Here is a 22,816-nt window from a genome sequence, read left to right on the forward strand (position 1 = left end):
CAGTAGTCATAACTCACATATATTCTAATTCCAACATGTATACAAATAATCATTGACACAAATAATTTGGGCTAACTGTGACTTCACAATATTTGATTTTACAGAAACACTATCTTACTTTTATCTGACAGAAATAATTGGAAAAAACGCAGAAACCCTTTTGGGCCTGAAAAGAAATTCTCCAAATGAAGTGTCTGGCATTCCATGGAGTGTCATAAGCCATAAACAACTCTTAATAAAAGGTTCTTGGGAATTTTGATGATTCCCAAGTCTTGGTTCTGATTTTCATTGGATCGAACATTTGCAATGAATTTAAAAAAAAAAAGAATTTGGTAATAAAAACTGTTTCTAACTAGTGCACCTTTGGCCAAGTAGGCTTAGGATAAAGCTTTTGTGAACAGGTTGGGCCAGTAGACCACTGTATTTGGAAGTATATCAAGTGGGCATAAAAGAATTCCTGACCTATATCAGAAGCAGCTACAGTCTCCCCATTATTTAACTTGTGGTTTATCTTGCTGCCAAAGGAGATAATGTCACCTATTAACAGTAGCCTACTCCATTGAGCATCACTACTCATAGCATGCACACAACTTTGTCCTTTCATTGGGAATAAATTGTTGCTATTATTCAAATTATGATGTACCTAACATAAACTGTTTCTGTTATGAAATATTTGACATCAAAATAGCAGAGTGCTTAAATCAGTATTGCAGGTGAAGCAGAGACTGAGAAAATATTTACTAAAGCATTGCCTCCAAGAACCATCTGTTCTCTAATGCTAAGATATTTTTGGAAACTAGAAATAAACGAGTTTACAAAATATATAGATACATTAGCATGCAGTACAACAGTGAAAACACCAAGATATACTGCATTCTGTATCCTGAGATATGAAGACTTCTCTTAATAGTATCAGAAACAGTCTAGTCTTCTCTACTGGGTAACCATGAACCAATATATATATATATATATATATATATATATATATATATATATATATATATATATATATATATATATATATATATATATATATATATCTGTGTGAATCAGATTATGCCATTTAAAGAGTATAGGAAAGTTAGACCCAAACCTAACAGTTGATTACAGGAAAAATGTTAAAATTAATAAATTCTTAACATAAAAGTCGTGGTAAAGAGAATATTACTTATAAATCACCTTTTAATTATCTGTAGGAAATTTAAGATGAGTATAATGGAAGAGACTTGGAATGACAACGTCAGAACAGCGATGTTATTAGGTACATTGAAGCTAAACGTACTCCAGCTAAATAAAATACTGTAAAAGTAAATCTAAATTTATAGCAAAATAGAACAAACGAAAGAGCTGTTTTAAAGAAAATTATTAACACTCACTACTACTATTATAGATGGGTTGTCTCAAAAGTTCTAATTGGTAGGTGTTGAATTTACATACTTCAGTATCCTTGGAAACTTCGTGATAGTGTCCGCCATTACTGCTGCTATTCGTCTTCACTGACTACCTGAACCACGATGGACTTTTATTGAGGTAGGATTTAACTTTATTGATTTTACAGAGTTTGGTTGCCAACCAGAACAATAGTATTAAGTAGTTTATTTGATAACTAAATAGCAATTTGGGCTAGAATAATCCGAAACCCAATAGCTAGGCTAATAACCCGGTTGGTGTAGACGGTGTAATACAATTGTACCATAATTCTTCACTAAACACTTGAACTCAGATTTTTCTGGCATGTTCGCTTGTATTGTTTGCAATTATATTTGTTGTTGATGCAAATAACAATTTTTCTGTTGCTTGTCCAGTAATTGTGGGAACACCCCTGTACCACCGGGGAGTTTGTGGCGAAAGTGGGTTGGTTACCAAAAAGAGTTTTATGCATCAGTCAGAAAGGCATGAAATCAATAAATTACAACATAAATCAGTAAAAATAAAATAAATACATTTCTTAGGTGTCAACAGTAACAGTTTCACCTACCCAAAAACTCTGGTGATTCTACAGAAGAGCCCTGCACAGGAGATAGCCCATCATTATTAGGCTAATTAAGATGTTTTGCCTGAACAGTATAGAAAGTGTGTATATAATGCCATAAAAGTGAGATAAATTGATCAGTTGGTAAAACTTTGAGTTGCGTGGCCTGATTTCCGCCAATCGCTGACTGGGACAGGTTATGGCCTTTTTTGGGGAGGCCCAGGCTGGGTGAAGCCCCCCTCCCACCTTGTCAGGCCACATCGTCCTAAGTTAGGTTAGGTCAGGATCTATTATTATAAGAAAGGTTATGTCTATGTATGAAGAACCTGTCTTGGTCGACGACTGGCAGGAATCAGGCTGCGCAACTAAAGTAAAGTTTTACCAACTAATCAATTTACGTCGCTTGTGGGGCATTATATACCAAGGTAATTTTGGTTAACATGAAAATGTAACTAAGACAGTTATGGGGATTAGTAGGCCTATATTTTATCTGGTAGTTGTAGCCAAGATTGTTTGTGTAATTTATATAGTCAGGAATGAATTACATAGGCTATGGGAATTGGTGACCTGTGGGAATGTGTAATGAAACACCATGTTTAGGGTTAGCCTCAAGGGTATGTATGTTGAAACAGAAATGGTAAATATCTCGGTAACAACATTTTTTGATAGAATTTAGTGTGACTTTCATATATGGAGCATGTTAAGGAGACTAGAAAAAAAACTCCAGTATTGAGTTGTCAGTCATTTTTGCAGTGTTGTGGCTCAAACTGTGTCCTTGTACACAGTCTACATTACCTTTGCATGTACTAGGTTGCTTTCAGGACAGTGGTTCAGATAATTCTCAGTCTGTGCTGGTATTTTTGGTTCATGGTTTTACTCATGGCACCATGAAATCTGGAGTGTAGTGTCCACGACATTACAGTAAGTCTGGAGCATAGTGTCCACAATCCCAAGAGTGATACAGAACAGGCAGGTAAGTCAGCTAACTTTCCATCATGGAGAATCCTTCTTGATATGTAAAGTGATGGGTTTGATAAGGATGTTTTGCCTTTAGACCATGCTGGCAGAGTTGAAAGGCTGGCTGCCAGCTCCTGTGATGGTTCTTATGCTCACAGTGTTCTGTCACAGAACTGGTCCATGTTCTTGGTAGAAATAGGTTACTGATCAGTTGTTGATGCTTGGGCCTCAATTCTGTTTCATGTGGAACTTTTAAATTGACCAGTTCCATCCTGGGCATGTACCCAGGATTTGGGGTTACTAGTTGATCCTTCATCTTTCCCTGTGAACCTTGATTTGGAAAGCAGATGTGGGAAGGGCGGGTTAGGGTAAGTATAAAATGACAGAAGTATTGTAATGAGAATGAATTGCAGCAGAGTTATTCCGTGAGCAAGCTCTTTCATAACTGATGCAGCATTTCATCAGGCTTTCATTCCTCCTTTCAAGGTGTCGTTCAGTCTTCAGTTAAAACTTTTCTTCCTTTACCAGTTTTCCTTATGATTGGTCTTGACGAATCGTCACTGGGTGTTGACCTTTTAGAATAGTTTTTGGTATGGAGTTCTGGAAGGTACACGTTGTCCTTTTATTGAAGACATCATCATCTAGTGCCATGATGCTCTCTTTAGTGGGTATATGACATCCTTGAGAGGCAGTTAAAGAATTACAGCACCACTGTTATATCCTGCTATCCTTGCAGCTCATTCTCATTCCTACTAGTAACGGAAGGAAGTGCAGTTAGTCCTCCCTTGTCATGCTAGCCTTGCTCTCCTCTCCTAGCAAGAGGACCGTGGGAACTCTGCAGTTTTCCTCTAGCAGTGGGTAATGGTTCCCTTTGGATGGAAGTATCAGCCTTCCTTTCCTCAGGAGGGGAACCCTGGGAACATTTCATTGTCACCTTCAAGTTTGGCATAATCTGCATTTTTCCCAAGTACTGTATACAAACCTCAAGTCTTTTATGATAATTCCACCTTTAATCATCCCCACATTTGTCCCTGTTGCCAAGAGAATGAGCAGTACCCAACCCCTTGCAAATGCACATGGTATAAGAAAAAAATTGTAAAGAACTTTCTGTACCTTCCACAGGAAGTTGAAAGTGAATATTTCCAACCCTGTGTGGGGCCTCTTTTCCAAGACACTTGTAACAATACTGTATGCTAATTTTACCAAGTTATACATGTTTTTTCTAATTTTTTATTTTATATTGTAAAATTATAATTAAAGCTCACACAATATAACAGATATGAACTAAAGTCAGTAACAAATTCTTAGTTTATTTATGGTAAAATATTAACAAGAAGTACAGTATATATTGAGATAGGGAGATGTAATACCTTCTAGTGAGGTATACATGTTTTTCTAATATTCCTTTGTACTTAGTTTGAAAAATTACAATTATAGCTGACACACAATAATAAAAGATAAGAACTAAAACCAACAGCAATCCCTAGGTATATTTATGAGCAAATACATAAAAAGACGTCCTGGGATGGGGAGGTACAGTACATTTCCCCAATGAAATCTCAAGTCACACTGATTTCCCTCTATCCAGTCACTTTCCAGTGTTGCTGTAAGAGTTGCCATAAGTCATTTAAGGTCCATTGAAGTGATTTGAACATGTTTCCTGCAAAGTTCGTTCAAACTGTATGGCGGGAAATACTGATTCTCACTAGAGGCGGTCCGCTCCTCACTCTTAGAGTTATTATTATGCTTCACATGATCACGCAAGTCCAGTAAGGGTTAGCTTTGTCAGAGACATCAAAACTACCAGAAAAACCATATTTCAACAAATTTAGAAGTGCCAGTGCTACGTTCATCACATTTGATTTTGCTGATAGTTTTTTTATGTGATTTTGACAAATTTGGCATTAGTTTCGAATGTAAATACGGGGTCAACCCATCACACATCATCATGTGTAACAGTGGTTATTTTTGTGTTATTTTTTAGTCTCAATTTTAGCAACTTTTCTTCAGTACCATTGCTTTTGGAAATGAATACTGCTTGTACTGTACAGTACTGTACTTGTTGTTACTGAGATACTGATTTTGTGCAGAAATGGGAACTTTTCTCCTATGTATCACTACAGAATATTAATTTTGAAGTCTTGGCTGAGGTCAGGTTAGAGTGAGGCTTTACCCTTCCTGCTCAAGTTAGAATGCAGTACCATATTTGGGGATAGCCTAAGGAACAGTAGCTTACTGTGCCATTTTTAGCATTCTCATTAACCTTGTATGTATGAGTACTGTACTGTACTTTTCTCCAGTGTGATATTATGGTGCTGACTCTCATCTCAAATTCTTGGATAGTTATGTCATCAATCAAGTGTATTTTGCCAGTTCTTGTGGCACCAACATAAAGTGAGTTATGTTTGTTGCATAAAATGTACCACAAGGACAAACATCCTCTGCACACTTCTTTACCTGACCTAGCTGTTTTTGCTCTCAAAACTTGGCAGGTAGCTACAGTAGACAGAGTGTCACTTCCTAGTATCAGGTTTAATACTACTCAGTTTGCTAGTTTTATCTTGGTTTCAATTAAAATGTGGAATAGATTTTGTAGTGCAGTTGTGGAATCTTCTGATATCCAAATATTTTAGTGAGGCACAAATCCATTCCTGCTTTCGGATAATGTTACTCGCTTGGCCCCTAAAGAATGAAAATCCTCTATTTCACTGTATTTGGAAGGTTTTACTTCTTGGTATTGATTGACCTAACTTTCTCTCTCTCTCAGAGATCCAATATCCTAGTTATGTACATGTACTCTGCTGTATTTTTAGGCACTTTTGTATATGAAACTAATGTATACTGCTGTAGATTTTTATACCTTGGTATACAACAAGAGTACTGTACACTGTAAGTCTGGCTGAATGTTCTACTGCACTTGTCAAGTGTATGTGGAACACAATTCTGTATGGTAGTGAATATAGTGCTATGCAGTAATGTACTGCATTGAGCATAAGTGTCATTAGATTTGCAGTCTCTCCAGGATGTGCCAAGTGCAGCACAGATATTATGTAAATGACTGTATGAATAACATCATCACCAATTATTTTGTATTGTACTAAGATGTTAATTCGTGTAGCATTCAGTCCTTAGCTTTCGGCAGTTTGCTTGCTACAGTTCTGCTGTGCAACGTTATGGAAGTTGGTTTTGTTTATGGTTTCTTCTTTGAGTGAGTTTTATGGTAGAGTTCATTAGAGCTGGTTTTGGAGGTACAGTACAATAAAATGCAGCTGCAGCTTGTAAACTGCACAGTGTTGATGGACAAAAGACATTGGTTTTGTAATGTTTGATAGAAAATTGGAAGGGTAGGCGAGTGTTTTTTTTTTCTTTTAAGCTTCATATTGCTACACCTCATCACGTACTGTTTAATGTTACATTGGTACTTTAATCTACAGTCATCTATGAGCATGAAGTTTGGGTATTGCGACAAAGGTCTCATTAGACATTTTGCTCGCTAAAGTATAGTTTAAGGTACTTAATGCAGTTTCAAGAATTGTGTGTTTATTGAACTTTTTTAGGGTGCTGTTCTATGCTGTACTGTGTTGTTGTGGTTTCCATAGGGTTTACTGACAAAGTTTGTGTTCACAGCTTGTGCTGAGTAATTGCAAGGTTAGGCTAGTGTGTGGGGTAGTGTAGCTATGGAATATAGAGTTTAGGCCAAAGGCCAAACACTGGGACGTACGAGGTCATTCAGCGCTGGAGAGGAAATTGAGAGTAGGTAGGTTTGAAAGTTGTAACGGGAGGAAAACCTCGCAGTTGCACTGTAAAATAATTGTTAGGAGAGGGCAAGATGGAAGATGGATATGAATGGAGGTACAGTCAAAGGAATGAAAGGGGTTGCAGCTAGCCTAGGTGCCGAAAGGATGCTGCAAAGACCCTTTAGTAATGCCTACAGTGCACCCCATTAGTTGCACTGATGGCACTACCCCTCCTACTGGGTGCTTCTTGGCTAGTTTTACCCTCTGTGGTATTTTTCATTGATCAAGGGTGATGAAAAATTAATTACTCTGTATCATGGTCGGTTACCTCTGCAGTAAGGGGTTGTGGGGTCTGTGGTGGGGAAACCTGGGTGGTGTTCACCTAAGACCCTTGAGGTAGTGGAAACTGATACCAAGCAACTTTGACTTTTAGGGTCCTTAATGTATTACTTTAGTTATAGCTCCTTGGAATTAAAATTAACGCTTCAACTTGCTAGAAGCTTGGGGAGTCTGGTGTTCTGATAAGCCCTCTATTATTATGTGCACTTGAATGTTTTCTAACCCAAAAAAACCTGTACTTACATTTTAAGAATGACCCTATATTATAGTACTGTAATGTGCACTGGAATGTTTTCTAACCTAAACTAACCCACTCTTTACATTTAATGTTCAGTTTGAGATTTATTTAAAGATGTATGACATCTAAAATGGTAGCAAAGCAAAAGTAATGGTGATAATGTAGCTGAAAGTACATGTCAGTTAAGATGAGGTCCATTAAGTGAACATGTTACTTGTAATTTCTTACAACATAGCCCTTCAGCTGTGCAACTGCACTTCAGATGGTCTTTTCCCCCCATTATTGCCACTTTAGACAATCCTTTTTACCATCATTAAAGCCTTCACGAAATACTGTGTAGTTGTACTATTTGCTTTCAAAATCACTCACAATTTATTGAAATTGCAGACTATACTTTGAGTCAAAACAGGGTTTTTCCAGATGGAAAATGCTTTATAGGAATTGTAAGATTTACCTGTAAGAATACCCCTAGTGAATCATTCAACAAAAATATGGTTAAATAATACTGCCTATACAGATAATATAATATATTTATATATTCAGCACCAAAAGGTACAACATGATAGTCCGAAAAGGATTCTAGCCTACAGACTGTTGGTGTACATAATACAGACAAGTGTGGATAGTGTGACATTTACAGGCAAATTTCAGGTTTATACAATAATAAAATACAAAACATGTAATAATTCTAAATTAACAATGTATAAGAGGTAATTTTATATATAAAACATCTTATGAAAAGTTACAATATACAAAAATGATAAAACCAGGTAGGACTAGGAATGTGAGCTTCAGAAATCATTCTGAAACCATCATGCTCAATAAAGGCATAGAATATCTTCTTTTGGAAAAAGTTTTGATATAGAGTATGCTCATTTACTTCAAGATTTACAGGCAATCTGAATTTGATATGTGTTAAGAGTACTCCATTATAGTATTTCACTGCTCAAAGAGCATTGTCAAATTACAGTTAGCAATATATTTTTTCTTACAGTGACCACATTTCTATAGGAAATGAAATCAAAATTCATGGATTGAAAGAATTGGTTTAATTCGTCATCTTTAAATTGGTAGCATTAATCCCACCCACAAATCCCTCAATACTGCAATAATAACTTTGTTACTCTGAGCACCTGAATTTCCCCTTCGACAGCACCACCACTTGTTTGAATCTATTTCCATACTACTACTGCTTATAGGTGCTGGAAGTACAACATGGTTATAAAAATATTTTAACTTAATACCTCCTAGAAATGTACTGCATATAACTTCAAAACAATTTAAGGGTTTCTCCAACCATTCATCACAGATGTTTTGCCTCGTTAAAACACTGGCTCAGCAGTGTTGAAACTCTGGCGATGGGGAAAGGCAGCTTGATGTGATTTATGTCTAATTACGATTCCCATTACAAAATCACTAATATTTTCTCCTATTTGAAAGGAATGATAAGGATAATGCTACAGTAATTCTTTAGTATGGTCCTCTGATAAGGTATATAAACCTATATGCTACACTGATTGTCAACTGACTGAATACTTTGGTACAGAGTTGGTACACAAATTCAGATATATATATATATTTATATAAAGTATATACACATGCACTTTTTCCATATTACAGGGGTACATTCTATACACACACAATTATTCGCAGCACACCCCCAAGGAATCTCAGGAATGTAAAGTGGTCCACATTTATTTTTGATAAATAATACAATAATTACAGGTATTATATAGGCTATTGACAGTTTCATTGGTACAAACGACTGTAACTTTTGTGCACCATGTTTTTTCTTATGTGGAAGCGCTGTAATAAGGGAGTCTTATTACTCCCGAAACTGAAGCTTTTATGAAAGTTTTTTCCTACTGTCTTCACTCATAATGTAAAGTACTGTACTAAATATTTCTCTGTATTAATATAGTAATGGTAATATTTATGAAAGTTTGTACAAATGTAAGTCTAAACTTTACTTTCAGGGCCACAAGCATGATGCTGAAAACTCTCTCGTATTCTGGTTAAATGTGTTGCAGTTGCATGGCCATACACTTTGTTGTACCATTCTGGTGTTCTTCCCCTGCAAAAAAATATTTAAGGTTAGTAAACAGTTATATAATTACAATTTATACAAATATATATATATATATATATAAAAATATTTTACAATTATAAGTGAAAAGGTGTTTGTACAAACCACTGCCTTACAAAGCCTCGTACTTCAGTTCAAAATGGACAACTTAATATTCACCGATCATTTAAAAAAGCTGATTATTCATCAAATTTTATTATATTCAGATTCACTGCCAGGAAACTCCCAAGCTAAGGTCCTTAAGAATGGATGCCTGATTGTGAAGTCTACCTTGCATTATGACCTGACTACTGCTTTGCAGAGGAAGGAGGAGAGCGAGTTACTCCCCATTCAATCTCTTAACTTTGAGTATCATAACTTTGAGTACCTTGGGCATGATAATAGCTATAGAGACTACACAACCAGTTGAACAGATCCTTAAAAGAAGATGCCTGAGGAATTATGGGCAATGTCCCTGTGTTAGACTGAGGTCTTCGAAGGTAGTCTGGTGCTGCCAGACATCTGCCCTCATTATCTGTGAATCCTCAGGGTTCCCTGTGAATGGCTGAAAAACATCACACTTGACTTTGTGAGCTTTCATTCACTGATCAACAGACCTCCTTGCAGGATGAACTGTATGCCTGCTACATCATTTCTTGAAGCTGAAAACAAATTGTTCTTGGACACCACCACCTAGTGCCTGCCAGTACTACAAAGAGAGTACGTACTGCAGGCCACAAAAGCAACTCCTCAAGCTCCCATTAACAAATTCTCTGGAGATGGAATAAATAAAATTAAAAATCTGATGGGTTCCAAGCCTTTTCCACTATCTCGTGAACAACAAGAACTAGAAGAATCCCCAGCCCTCTTCCAAGGGCTCTTTGGTGCCTGAGTTAGGCTACAGAGGATGACAACGACATCCTACTCTGGAGGCTGAAATTGGCGAGGGTGGGCAAAACTGTTTAGCACTCGTAGACTATGGGCAACTGTATGAAGGGAGAGAGGTCCAAGTCCTGTAATCAAAAGACCTGGCTCAAGGCAAATCAGTAGGTTTCATCAAAGGGACTGAGAGAAGCTCAGTCCTGACAAAGATGGATAAGAAAGTCTGCAATCTGCTGCAAAGTGGCCCTGGCAAGAGAGAGAATGAGAGAGACCTCCCCATCTATAACAGCAACTGGAAAAACAGGGTCTATTCCATGGTACTAATTCTCCCAATAATGGACACAGAAGGTGCTGCCACCCCCAAAAGCCTTGGCCACAGTACCCTTCAAGGGCTGGAGGGATTAAGGACATTGCAGAGTGGATTAAAGTGTCTTGGCTATGAGAATGCCTCTTCACCACCACTACCACCTCAATTTTACTTTTTGACTATTGTAAAGAGTAACACAAGGTCAGTCTGCTCTGCTGAGCAAGAATATTCTTGACCAAACCTTGTCAAGTGAGAGCATAGAATTATGGACACTTCTTAGTACAAGGATGCCTATTGTGCACTTTAGTCCAAAAGAAAAATCAGTACTTTTCCCCCCACCACCAACAATGAAATATGCAAGTGAAAGCCCAGTGATGATGTAGTCAGTAAACATGTCCAACCAAAGCTCCAATCATTATGCTGTCTTGAAGGAGGTTATGGCTCGTTACACTGTACAATAATTGTGAAGGAAAAACCTTTTTGGAGCTCTTCCTTGGTAGGTCACTTGACGAAGTAACTTGCCAGGGATTAGCTTTGCATCTTCTGGCAGGAAAAGAATCTTGCTCAATCAACTGCATAGCAGGGAACCTTTTAATTTGCTGATCAGACTGTTACTTTGTCCAAGATACCAGGAGCAAGCAGCAGTCAGAACAACTGTCGTCACCGTCAGCACACGATAGAATACCCTCTATTGACATGATGGGTGTGATGAAGGAGCAGGGGTTGCTCCCACAAGGTCATAGGAAAATTAATGAGCCCAAGGATCTCTTAAAAAGCTACTCAATTTCTGCATAAAGGGGTTAAAAAGAATCGCACAAGATCCTGAAAGATTCCCTGAAGCACGAGTTGGATTCTCCCGAGAAAGAGAGGCTAGCAAACTAGTCTGCCCTGTTAGTGACTAAACTTGGTAGCTGAATCATAAGCCGAGGTTGACTTACCCTTATGAAAATGTGGTCCATATACCTGTAGACTTCTGAGGTAGTAGAAGTGTGCATCATGCCCGCACACACACATGCACATGTAAACTAGGAGTAATGGATGAACTAAGTACTGCTGGAAGGTCTACATGATCAAGTGCACCAGATCATCACAATACCCAATGGTATCATAATACTGAGTAACCTTTTGCTTGCAAGCACTGCCTGCATGTATGTGCATTATTTTGGGGGATTGTGCACACATACAAGAGTTCTAGATGAACCTGGCACCATACAACAAGGGTTCTGGATAAACATGGCACCATACAACAAGGGTTCTGGATAAACATGGCACCATACAACAAGGGTTCTGGATAAACCTGGCACCATACAACAAGGGTTCTGGATAAACCTGGCACCATACAACTAGGGTTCTGGATAAACCTGGCACCATACAACTAGGGTTCTGGATAAACCTGGCACCATACAACTAGGGTTCTGGATAAACCTGGCACCATACAAGGGTTCTGGATAAACCTGGCACCATACAACTAGGGTTCTGGATAAACCTGGCACTATACAACAAGGATTCTGGATAAATCTGGCACCATACAACAAAAGGGTTGTGGATAAGTATCTAGCACCATACAACAAGGGTTCTGGCCAAACCAGGCACTGCCTTAGGGTTTGCACAATCACAGATTGTCTCTATACCCAGTGGTATTGTACAGTGCCATCCTGTCACACGAACCTTCTGCCTACATGCACGCAATCCCTGGATCATGCATGTATAGTACAGAGCAGTAAGGTAATGTCGACTTTCCTGTGTATCCATACCCAGGCATAAGTGTCCACTGGAGAAGAGTCCAAGGTAGTACTCTTATCTTGTAAAATAGAACATACTCAAACCCACCCACAGTAATCATCTTGCTCTCAGGTTAGTAGATGCTGTTACCAACTCCATCAGGAGGAGGTCCATTGTTCCAAGTACTATGGAACTTTGGGTGAGGGGTCTTTTGAAACTTCTTTAATTTACTTCCTATAGAAAGTAGAAAGAATGGATATGGGGATGATGACCTTGAGGAAAACATTCATATTTCCCTCAAGTATACAAACCACAGCCATCTAAGTAGGAAGCATCCTTCTGTGGAAGCTGGAAAGGCTATGGTTAAAATGGAGATGAGATTACCCTAAATCTCCTCACACATGCCATTCTATTCTCTCCTTTGGTCCCAGGGACAAATAGTGGTTGAGGTTACAACCTACAGTATATGAAACACTCTGGTTTGTTTACCTAAGGAAAATACTACTTGTTTCAAGAGTCTAATAAGAGTTCCTAAGGGGATACAACCATTATAGCCTTCATGTATGAAGATAGTCCCAGGGAAAAGAATACCAAGTCTCACAGAGAAATATTAATCTTCTAGTTGCTTGTGCAAGCAAGGAATGATAGACCACAGGTCAACCTCCTACCACTCTGATGTAAAAGAAAACTAAAGGGTAGAGTCATGTGCCTAGCTTCCCTGAAGGGAGAGGGACTTACTGGGGAACAAAAAGGATTGGAGAACCAACATAACCCAGTAGCTTAAGCTCCCCAAAGGCAGAGGGAGCTTATTAGGGAACAAGAAGAGTTTGGAAAACCAAGACAACCTGGTAGAAGTTGTCAAATCATAAAGGCAAGCTGCTTCTGGCAAATCAAAGAAAAAAAAAAAAAAAAAAAAAAAATGAGAGGACCTCAGTTTTGTCTGTCTTCTCATTTTTTTAAAAGAAAGACAGGGCTAGAGCAACTTTGAATTAGTTTGTGACCAGTTGCTTGTAGCGTGCTACCTTAATCTTATTTAATTACAGCACGCAAGTCAGCCTAGTCATGCCCAGAAGGGGGAAAAGGAAAGGAAGAAAGGAGTAACCATTCATTCCCCAATCACCTTCCGAACAAGAACTTGCAAAAAGGAAGACCACCTTTGCTTCGTCAGTTGCCACTAAGAAGACAGAAGGTCTTCTAACTGCCTACGAAGAAAGTAGCTGCCTATGAGAGTTAGCCTTTCCAGAGAGGACAGATGACCCAGAACCTACTTGCCTTCACCAAGCAAAGCATTCCTCCTGTGACTAGAACTGTGCCATTGCCTCCCTGAAGTAGTCCTGATGCAAGCCTATCAAGGAGGCTGTTGCTGCTTGGGGACGAGGCCACAGTTCTGCCAATTGCTAGATTGTGACTAAAGGCTGGCAGATGATGTTTGTCCTGCAATACACATTTCCCTAGAGGATGTCAGAATCAGCCGGTTCTCCATGCACCATAGGAGACAGTTGCCTTTTGCATGAGCCCAAGGAAACACTAGAGTGAACACTCGGTAAACATTACTGCTAGTTCAAAGCACAGAGCTTCAAACTGGTACACTGTCTCAGTGAAGACAAGTGGAGGTTCTTCTACAAGTCTGACTGAAGGGTAACCCATTCATTCACCAACCACACTCCAAACAAGAACATGCTGAAGGAAGACCAAATCTGCTACCACTGAAGGGACCCAAGGTGACCGGCCACAACGCTGAGCCTTACCCAAGTTGCGACGCAGAACTGCTTGTTTACTTGACCAACGCAAGGGAACTCTTGGAACCGCAGAGCAGGGTGTTCACCTCTGCCAAAACACCATGAGGCCATGATGACTACAGCAGCCTCACTGAAGGTCTCACCTCTGAAGTAGAATTCAAAATCTGCTCCAAAGAAGTGATCTCGGGCAAAGCCGAAGCCAAGGTTGCCTCCCCAAGATTGTGTTCACAAATGAGTGAAATAGCCTTCTGAAAATGCTGTTCTTCAGGAAATATTTCTTTCACTTGTGAGAACAATAATCTTGGGGAGGCAACCTTGGCCTTGGCTTTGTCTATGATTTCTTCTTTGGAGCAAATTTGGCGTTCTACTTAGAAAGCGTGACCTTCGGTGAGGCTGCCAGAGTCATCATTGCTTTGTGGTGTTTTGGCAGAAGTGAGCATCATCCTGATCTTTGGTTCCAAGAGTTCCCTTGCCACTAGCAGATGAGTAAACTTCATTCCCTGCCTCTTAGATGTCAGCAGAAGTTCCACACACACGTTCCAACTTGCCTGTCAGGGTTCCAAAGGGGCAGCTCCCTCAGAACCTAAGGATCCTTGGTCTTTATGCTACCCCTTCTTTCACAGAAAAGTAAGCTACACCAGACTTCTGCTTCTTCTCTTGCTCCCGTTTTGTTCAGCACCCATTGAGCTCGATGGGAATCAACACTGTCTTCATTTTGAATGGAGCTTAATCACAGCTCAGAAGCCCATGACTCCTCCAATCTGTTGCACTTGGTCTCTAGTCTGTTGAAGCCAAGTACAGAGATTAAGGGTAGTGTGCCTGCGAGAAGTGGAAGAGATGTGAGATTACACCTAGAACAAGAATGCTCTTATTGTGATTGCCCTGGAGAATGTGAGCAAGCTGAGCAAGATGATAGTGCAGGGTCCTGCCTGTGTACACCTGAAGGCGAACAATGGGAGAACCCTGCCGACACAAGCCTATCCTTAGCTGCTCAACAGAACTGTATGGAGGCTACCCTACTATGATCCCCAACTCTTAAGTTGGGAACCAAGAGCAAGAAAGAAAGGGGGACTGCATAAAACCACCCCTGTGCAAGCCTGAATGTCTTGGTGTGAAGATGGAGAGCTGACTTCTCTAAAGTGGGAAAAATGCTTGAACACTATTGCCCCAGGTACACCTATAGATGAACTGACACCTCTGCTGTGCTAATGAGAGGACCAGCAATAGGAAAAAGTCTTCCTGGAGCCATTTCTATGGGCCTTGAGCTTACCCTTCTTCCTATGCTAAGGATGATATTTTGAGAACGAGGAAAAATTGGATGATGAGAATATGAAGAATGATGCTAACATTTCTTCCTTGGCCTTCTCACCCAACTCATATGGCTCGCACACTTACCCCTAGGGTGGCAAGAACATATCTACGTTGCTCACGTCTTCAAAAACATTTCTAAGCACAACAGTGGTTTGTCATTTATGATCGCGTATTGTAATAAAAATGTAAATTATAGGCTTACCTCATATCAAGTCGGGATATGTGGGTTATCCGTGACTTTCCAGACCCACAAGGCTGTATAAGGTATCTCGAAGCCAAAACTATACCCCTAACGCCACCCACTAAAACTGGTGCATCACTGTGTTCCACAGATGTTTCAACAACAATGCATGTCCCTCTTGCTAAATCACTTCGCCAACATCTGGAAAGAAAAATTGGAATGTACTTCTCAAAATTTACGTTGTTACACAGGTAATGGAGTAATGAGGAATCAAAAGAATGCAGAAAACATTGAAAACAAATAGTAGAATCCACTGCTAAAAGGCAGTTGATAGATATCTAAGATTGCTTGACCATCATTCCTGTCGACTAATGTGTGCCCAGGGTTACTACATCTATCCTAATAACAGTTGGTGGGCCTTGTATATTTTTGGTTCGAGTAAATCGTGGAAATTTTTGCTATGGGCCCAATCTTCAGTTCATCATTTGCACTTCATTTTGATGGTTTGCCCTTTTGGAAATTAAGTACAATTATTCAGCTTTAAAAAATACATAATAATGTTGGTATCCTGTCATTAAAAATACTGCTCAACTGTTAGTGTTCATTATTCATAAAAATTCTTGAACATATAATAGCTATACAGTATGTCTTAAAGCGAATATTTTATCACACAACCTGTAGGAATTTCGTTAGGAGCTAATCTCAGCTCAGTCTACTGTGTTTTTCATTTAGCCTTCATTTTTCATTGATACAGCTAACTGGAAGTGAGGAATGGAATGAGAAAATGTTATACCTTGAGCCTGCTCAAACACAACCTAGATGTTAAAAGAAAATGGTTAAAAGAAAATGAAGTGATGGAAACTACAGAGACCAGCCAAGAAAAACAAATATTAGGATCCCTGTGAAAACTTGAATTTGATAGTACAACTGTAATATTGTGTCACGTTAATCTGCATTATAATCATTCCATACAGTGTATTATTTATTATCAAATAAAGTATAATTCTGAAAACGTTTTAATTTGCATTATAATCATTCCATACAGTGTATTATTTATTATCAAATAAGGTATAATTCTGAAAACTTTTTATTTAAATGCACAAACACACTTGTAAACAGTGATTAGTACAGAACAATGTGTAAAGTTAAATTTCCCTGACTATGCATGAAAGTTTACAAAGAGCTTAGAAGCTTACCTTAAGACACAATAATCAACAGGAGGGCGAGGCGCCATGGAGTTGCACATGTACTGGAATACTTCAGCTTGGCGGTCAAGGCGATTTACAACTCTCCATTTTAATAAAGATTCGTCCCACAAATGCCTGAAAGATATGGTGTATCATTATTATACAGTGAACAACTCTAAATAAATATAGGCCTGCCTTGAGAGAACTACATTACCTCAGTAGTCTGGTTCAACTACACAATATGCAATAATACAATGATATTAGCATGCATATCTACAAAATTACTACAATGTTATGTGAAATGATATTTTGTATTGAATGAGATGTTCAAGAATCATTTGCAACTGATTAACTAATATTTATTAATTACAGTAAGTATTAACTGAAGAAATACTGTATACTTAATTCTGTTTTAATTTTGGAATTTTTTACTGTTAGGAAACTACCAGGTTATTGCATAAAATCAACTGTAATTTACTGAGTTACAGTACTAGTTTACACAAGAAGGCTAGTTCATCTAGTAATTTAATATAACTTTTATGGAGTTCTCAATGCACGGTAAATAAATTTACCTCTCTCTAATGACACGATTCAGAAGTTCGGAAGGTGGGGCTTCAACTTCAGTAGTAGCTCGCCACAGACGTAATGGATGGCCATCACCAACTTTGCGGTAAAGGATTTCAACATTCGGGTCTGCACAGTTCATGTGAACCCACCCTCGAGATCTGAAGTATTCATACATAGGAATATCAAAACAGTCTGTATTGTACCCTTAATGCTTCTTTTTTAAAGCTTAAACTATCAGTTTTTCTAATCCAAAGGAAGTTTCAAAATTTATAATTTCTTCTCCGTAGCCATTCAGTGAAGCAGTGATTTTTAAGTACGTGCAATGCAAAATTATCCTCTAGTTTTCACCCTGTAATGTATAAATTTAACAAATTTCATATCTTCAAACCCTCAAACGTAAACATGGAACCTACTTGTCTCTTGCTTCTTTAAGCAGTGCCGAGATGCAAGCATTCATATAAGACGCCCAGTCACCTTCAGCAGTCGTAGTGATACCTGGAGATCCTACCACACCTAAGTCCTCCAAACAAACTGGTTGGCTTTGCTCAAGATATGTAAAACGGCAGTTGGACAGCATTTCAGTTGGCACACACTGGAGTTGGCTCACCTGCAGAGAAGCAACGTAGTTATGTACACTTAGCAAAATTAAAATAAATGTAATAACAGTTATACTTAGCAAAATTCAAATAAATGTAATATTTTTAATTTTAAAACACTAAATACTAACAGCAATTTTCTCTCAGCATACCAACTAGTTGTTCGTCAATATCACTGATTTTATTTATACTTCGCAAGAAGTGTAAAAAGCAGTTGATGTATAATGAAACACATGAATGCGAAGGTCAAGGCATCTTGAAGTTCAAGTTCTAACCTGCTACTTTGGTCCCCAGGCCAGGTCTATGGGTATTCATTAGTTACTCGATTTCCTTGTATAGTGTGCTTTAGTTGTTTATATTAAAAAAAAAATGAATACAGTATCTCTTATTTTGCCTCTACTTCACCTACATTTATTGAATTTACGCCTGCACGATGTGGAAAACATTCTGCGCCTATGATATACTTACATAACCTATTCTTTAACTTTATGTTTTTCCTCACGTACTTGGAGCATTCCATATGTAAATAACTTATATTCATATTCTAATATTTCAACAATACAATTAGACTTAAGTTTGACATTTCTTCTTATTTTTACTTGGTAATTTACCTGCTGAATCATTAGAGTAAGGCACTGATGCGCCGCCTTATTCTCGTGGAGATCGCGCTGTTCAGGAGTCCCACCTGCTCGCCGTCTTAAAGGACTAGATCCAGAAGTACCCACATTCAAGTGGAAAAGGGATGGTGCTAAACATACTGCGAGATTGCTTGCATGCATCTGTTCAAGAAACATATATTTTAGATGACAAGAATACAAAAAAATAAAGCAAAAATTAAAAACTAATGAAATGCAGCACACCTGCTGTTAATCATTGCCTGCATAATTGTGAAATTGAGTTGAATCCCAACATGAATGAACAGTGAGTGCAAGAAACTACTAAAGATAAAGTTTTTAGTGGCTGGGAATTTGTATTTCACAAATGACATACTTAGAATCCCACATGATTTATGTAATTCAAATGGTTGATAATTCTGTCACTGAATAATTATCATTGAAATGGCAACTCCCATTATGACATCTGCTTATGACGACATACCTGATTATGGTGCGAGTTTGCAGCAACATCTGCTAAAAAGGTTAGTAAGGCCATGAGAACCTCTCTGTTCTCATCTGGTAACAAGAGAACGGCACACTGTAAGGCTTCAAGCCTGTGTTCAACAGGTAAATCTGGAGACAGAAAGAATGAGTTTAATTTTATGTAACAGTCTTTCCAACAAAGTTACTGTACGTTCCAATTGTGAATGAGGAATGAGAAAAGTATAAACATATGCTCATTTAAAAATTGAAGAAAATTTTCCCCGCAAAACTTACACTGGAAAATTGCTATAAACATTTCTGAAAGTTTATTTGTAAGAAGAACTTCAGGCAGCTCTCTGAAATATGTTTTAACCATGTCAGCAATGTCGCACACACCAAAATTAGAGTACTGTATATCTTCGCCCAGTTCATGGAATTCTCTTAATTTCTGAATGCGAGACCTAACTCCAGGCTTTCTGAAAATACCAACCTGAAAAATAAAATACTGATTACTCAAGATGCCAGCAGGAGAGTATTTAGATGTCTTACAACAAAATTTGTAAAATATAATAAGAGACATTGGTCTCTTTTTCTTTGAAGGAATTCTCATCTCTCACATAATCAAGTGTGAACTGGAAAATCTGTTTACTGAATAAAGTAAAACAATAACAACATACTTGATCTAAACTAGAGGTCCTGAGATATTGCAGAGCAGCCTGGATGCCTGGTGGCAATGGCTGACCTGTTCGTTGAGCGATCACTAAGAGGGGTACGCCAAAGACTTGTCTGTCTCGATAATCTGGAGTCTTTATTTTACGCATAAACTTTGGTAATTCCCAATTCCATCCACTACGGTTGCTTGGGCAGTAGCGTTCCATGAGAGCTGTAAGTCTGCAATAAAAAAACTTTGTGTAAGTTCTTGTGGTAAGAGTAATTAAAGCATAAAGAATATTAATATATTAACATACAGAATTGTATTTTGTTCTCACATCCAGTTTTTGTGAAAACTGACACTAACCTGAGGAGTGCTCTCTTTCGCAAATGTAGCATCTGACCACTGCTAAAGCCATTAATCTGTGTGCCTTGTTGCCTTGTACTTGGTTGATAAGATTTCCTGTTGAAACTATGCCATCGATCTACTGTTATCCTGAAATACAAACATATATTTCTTGTAAACCTTGTAGCATGACAGGTCTAACCCACGTTTGAATTATACAACAATTAATATTATATTTCTAGTCTTTTTCATGACAATCTCCTTCAAGAGTGGTTTAATCTAACTCAGGCCAATCTTTTTACCAAATGTCATTGATTTTATTCTAGCAAGCGTTCAACCCCTCTTAAGGCTAAAACGTTACACTTTACAATAAAGTGTCTGCATAAAAATCCTGCTGTGATTTAATGTTCTAGGTTAGTTTCATTTTAGAAAAACTTTTATCCTGAAATTCTGCATCTGTTATACTTCCTGCTGAAGTTTCTTGTAATTATACCAATATCTAACATCCTATGTTGCCTACTTCCCATATCTACAACAACAATCAAGTTTTAGTTTCTCATGTGAGTCAAACATTTCTTCTATTACAGTACTCTTGGCTGGTCTTTCTTAAAGGAATACTGTACCGGTATAACTATAGTACTGTTCTGCAATATATGTTGTATGCAATGAGATTAATGCAAAAATTTTTTACCAAATTACTGAAATGCAGCCCTGTGACAACCTTTTCAAGTACCTTTCCCTATGAATATGGAAATCAACTACTGTATATTCTTCCATCTGAATTCTCTGCAAACTGCAATACCATGCCTGACATTTATAAAGGGATAACAATGTCTCCTTACCTTCTAGGCTCTTCAATTTCTTCATCATCATGAGTTGAAGGTAGTGGCGAATCTCTACTCTCCACAGTACATTCACTGCTACCAGAACCCTCGTGTGCGCTTGCTTCTAAAAATCCAAATGTAACAGGTCTTAGGAATCTGTTTACCAAGTTAGTCTTGCTATGGTATGTGCAATAATTATCATTAAGAACAATATCTTCAATACGTCTTTCATATTGAGAAGCATCCAGTAACACTTGGTATAGACACCTAACACAAAAATTAACTTCTGCATGCAAATATTCACATACTGTACTATGTTAACGGGTAAGCGCAAGGCAAACACATTCAATAAAAAGATTCACATGATCTTCATTACTAATTTATAGTCCATTCAATTACAGTAGTAATCTTATGTATGGAAATTCAGTATGTGAATGAGGAGAAATAATGTCTGGAAAATTTTCAAGATTATTAAAAATCAATAATGATCAGTATTTGTTATGCATACAAAAAAAAATGATGAATAGTGCTTTGTCTGAAAAAAGACATTGTAATTAACTTTTAAAATACAATGGACTAAAGAATTTCTTGGAAAACAAGAAAATGTAAATGTTAGATGTATTTAAAAATTTTCAAAATACTAATCTGGAACAGGTTCCCAGTATTTGGCAAGGGTTGCCTAACTGTTGTTTGCAGTATGAATGACGTCCACAAAAAGTTTTGAGAGATAACAGAATTAATTATTTGGAAAACAAATGAACATGTAGAGTGAACTGCTTTAAAGTGAAGTGTGAAAATACAGGTTCTGACAAAGACATACCAGAATCCATGACTTCCGGCTGGTAATCATGATAACTTTTGTTGCATATTATTAATGGAACATTATCGTACACTGAATGCCTCTCATCATCTGGACTTGGCAAAGGCGAGACATTCTCGTCATTTTTCTCCCCACCTACAAAGTTGAAAACAAACAAAAGAAAAAAATCAACAACCAGAAAAATAAAACTTATGCTAAAACTAGATTGCTAGACATTCATTATTTCTAAAACAACATATGCATTATGAATAGACCCTAAGAAAAAATTCTCATAAACAATGTGCTATAAAAAAATTCATTATATGCATCATCATTTCTAATCAGTAACTATTATACTCACAAATATGGTTCCTGTTAGAGACAAGTGTACAGCATTCAAGATTCAAAGCAAAAAAATCCAGATTCCAGATTTGAATTACAATAAAAGAAAAAATGAAATGAGAGAAATGATTAAATACCTCCTCTGATACTAGCTAAGAAATTTTCTCTGGCAGCTTGAGATTCCTTGCCATAGGTAAGGGAACCAGTGTGGCGCAGGTGAGCGGGCCTTGACTGTCGTCCAGAGCCACCTTTGTTGGGATGTTTTTCTGAATGTCCAGGCGAAACCTGCAAAACGAATAGTGGTTAATTCATTTTGGTTCTGTTCTTGTGAACTAAATGCATCAGCCTTGCTTCATTTGGTCACTTACTGAGGCAGACTTGTCCCAACTAACTTGCACTTGGTTCACTAAACTCATTGATAAAAGGCTCATTCATTCTGTTCCACATCCTTCTGTTACAAGCAGTATATGGGATTTCAGTCTTTCACAGTACTATAAAACACTTTCAGTTCCTGGATATACACAATCTAGTTATGAAATTCTATATTCTGTATCGTTCCAAGCTTTCCACTGATACATCCTTAATCATACATAAAAATGACCCTAACAAAATATTTGGTTAATCATTTCAAAAGAAATGAAAATAATGACTATCATAGCTGATTTCTCCATCTGATACTCACCTGATTACTTGGTGTCATTTTATTTGAATTTGCATCTGTAAGGTAGTGCCTCCAAGTAGGGGGAGAACACTCTGAATCACTATATGCTCCTCCCCCCTCCACCACCACCACCACCACTTCCCCCACCACTTCCTTCAACTCCATGGGCACTACCCCCTCGCCCCCAAAATTTTCGTCTCCTTCGACCTCGGAATAAGGGAGTAGAACTCTGAGACTGGTCAGAGGCTAAAGATGAAGAATCCTGAAAGACAATAATAAAGTTTAAGTACCAAATTCTTTATGGTATATGAAAT

General features: G+C 37.9%; 2 protein-coding genes and 1 long non-coding RNA gene across 7 annotated transcripts in view; 1 reads left to right on the forward strand and 2 right to left on the reverse strand.

The window, feature by feature from the left end:
• Positions 1–1,408: 1,408 nt before the first annotated feature.
• On the forward strand, positions 1,409–16,339 carry LOC136856614 (uncharacterized). Its single transcript, XR_010858422.1, has 3 exons — positions 1,409–1,530; positions 9,220–9,336; positions 16,205–16,339. It is a non-coding gene; the product is annotated as an uncharacterized lncRNA (long non-coding RNA).
• The window catches only part of LOC136856613 (serine-rich adhesin for platelets-like), an 812,762-nt gene continuing 797,701 nt past the window's right edge, over positions 7,756–22,816 (reverse strand). For all 5 annotated transcript variants that reach the window (XM_067134543.1, XM_067134541.1, XM_067134542.1 and 2 more), the window contains 14 exons: positions 22,524–22,764; positions 21,979–22,126; positions 21,521–21,655; positions 20,719–20,824; positions 19,898–20,026; positions 19,557–19,770; positions 19,174–19,369; positions 18,899–19,029; positions 18,412–18,579; positions 17,618–17,811; positions 17,210–17,362; positions 16,647–16,772; positions 15,472–15,651; positions 7,756–9,317 (listed from right to left, as the gene is read on the reverse strand). In XM_067134543.1, the coding sequence (XP_066990644.1) occupies positions 22,603–22,764 (162 nt within the window). In that variant the 3' untranslated portion in view covers positions 7,756–9,317; positions 15,472–15,651; positions 16,647–16,772; ... (9 more) ...; positions 21,979–22,126; positions 22,524–22,602. The remainder of the gene's footprint in view (positions 9,318–15,471; positions 15,652–16,646; positions 16,773–17,209; positions 17,363–17,617; positions 17,812–18,411; positions 18,580–18,898; positions 19,030–19,173; positions 19,370–19,556; positions 19,771–19,897; positions 20,027–20,718; positions 20,825–21,520; positions 21,656–21,978; positions 22,127–22,523; positions 22,765–22,816) is intronic.
• On the reverse strand, positions 16,643–22,541 carry LOC136856683 (stAR-related lipid transfer protein 13-like). The gene is made up of 12 exons (XM_067134742.1): positions 22,524–22,541; positions 21,979–22,126; positions 21,521–21,655; positions 20,719–20,824; positions 19,898–20,026; positions 19,557–19,770; positions 19,174–19,369; positions 18,899–19,029; positions 18,412–18,579; positions 17,618–17,811; positions 17,210–17,362; positions 16,643–16,772 (listed from the first exon to the last, which is right to left on the reverse strand). Exons 1-12 carry the CDS (start codon positions 22,539–22,541, stop codon positions 16,643–16,645), a joined length of 1,722 nt encoding a protein of 573 aa, XP_066990843.1.

Source organism: Macrobrachium rosenbergii, chromosome 36 (genome assembly GCF_040412425.1).
Source record: "Macrobrachium rosenbergii isolate ZJJX-2024 chromosome 36, ASM4041242v1, whole genome shotgun sequence".
NCBI classification, from domain to species: Eukaryota; Metazoa; Arthropoda; class Malacostraca; order Decapoda; family Palaemonidae; genus Macrobrachium; species Macrobrachium rosenbergii.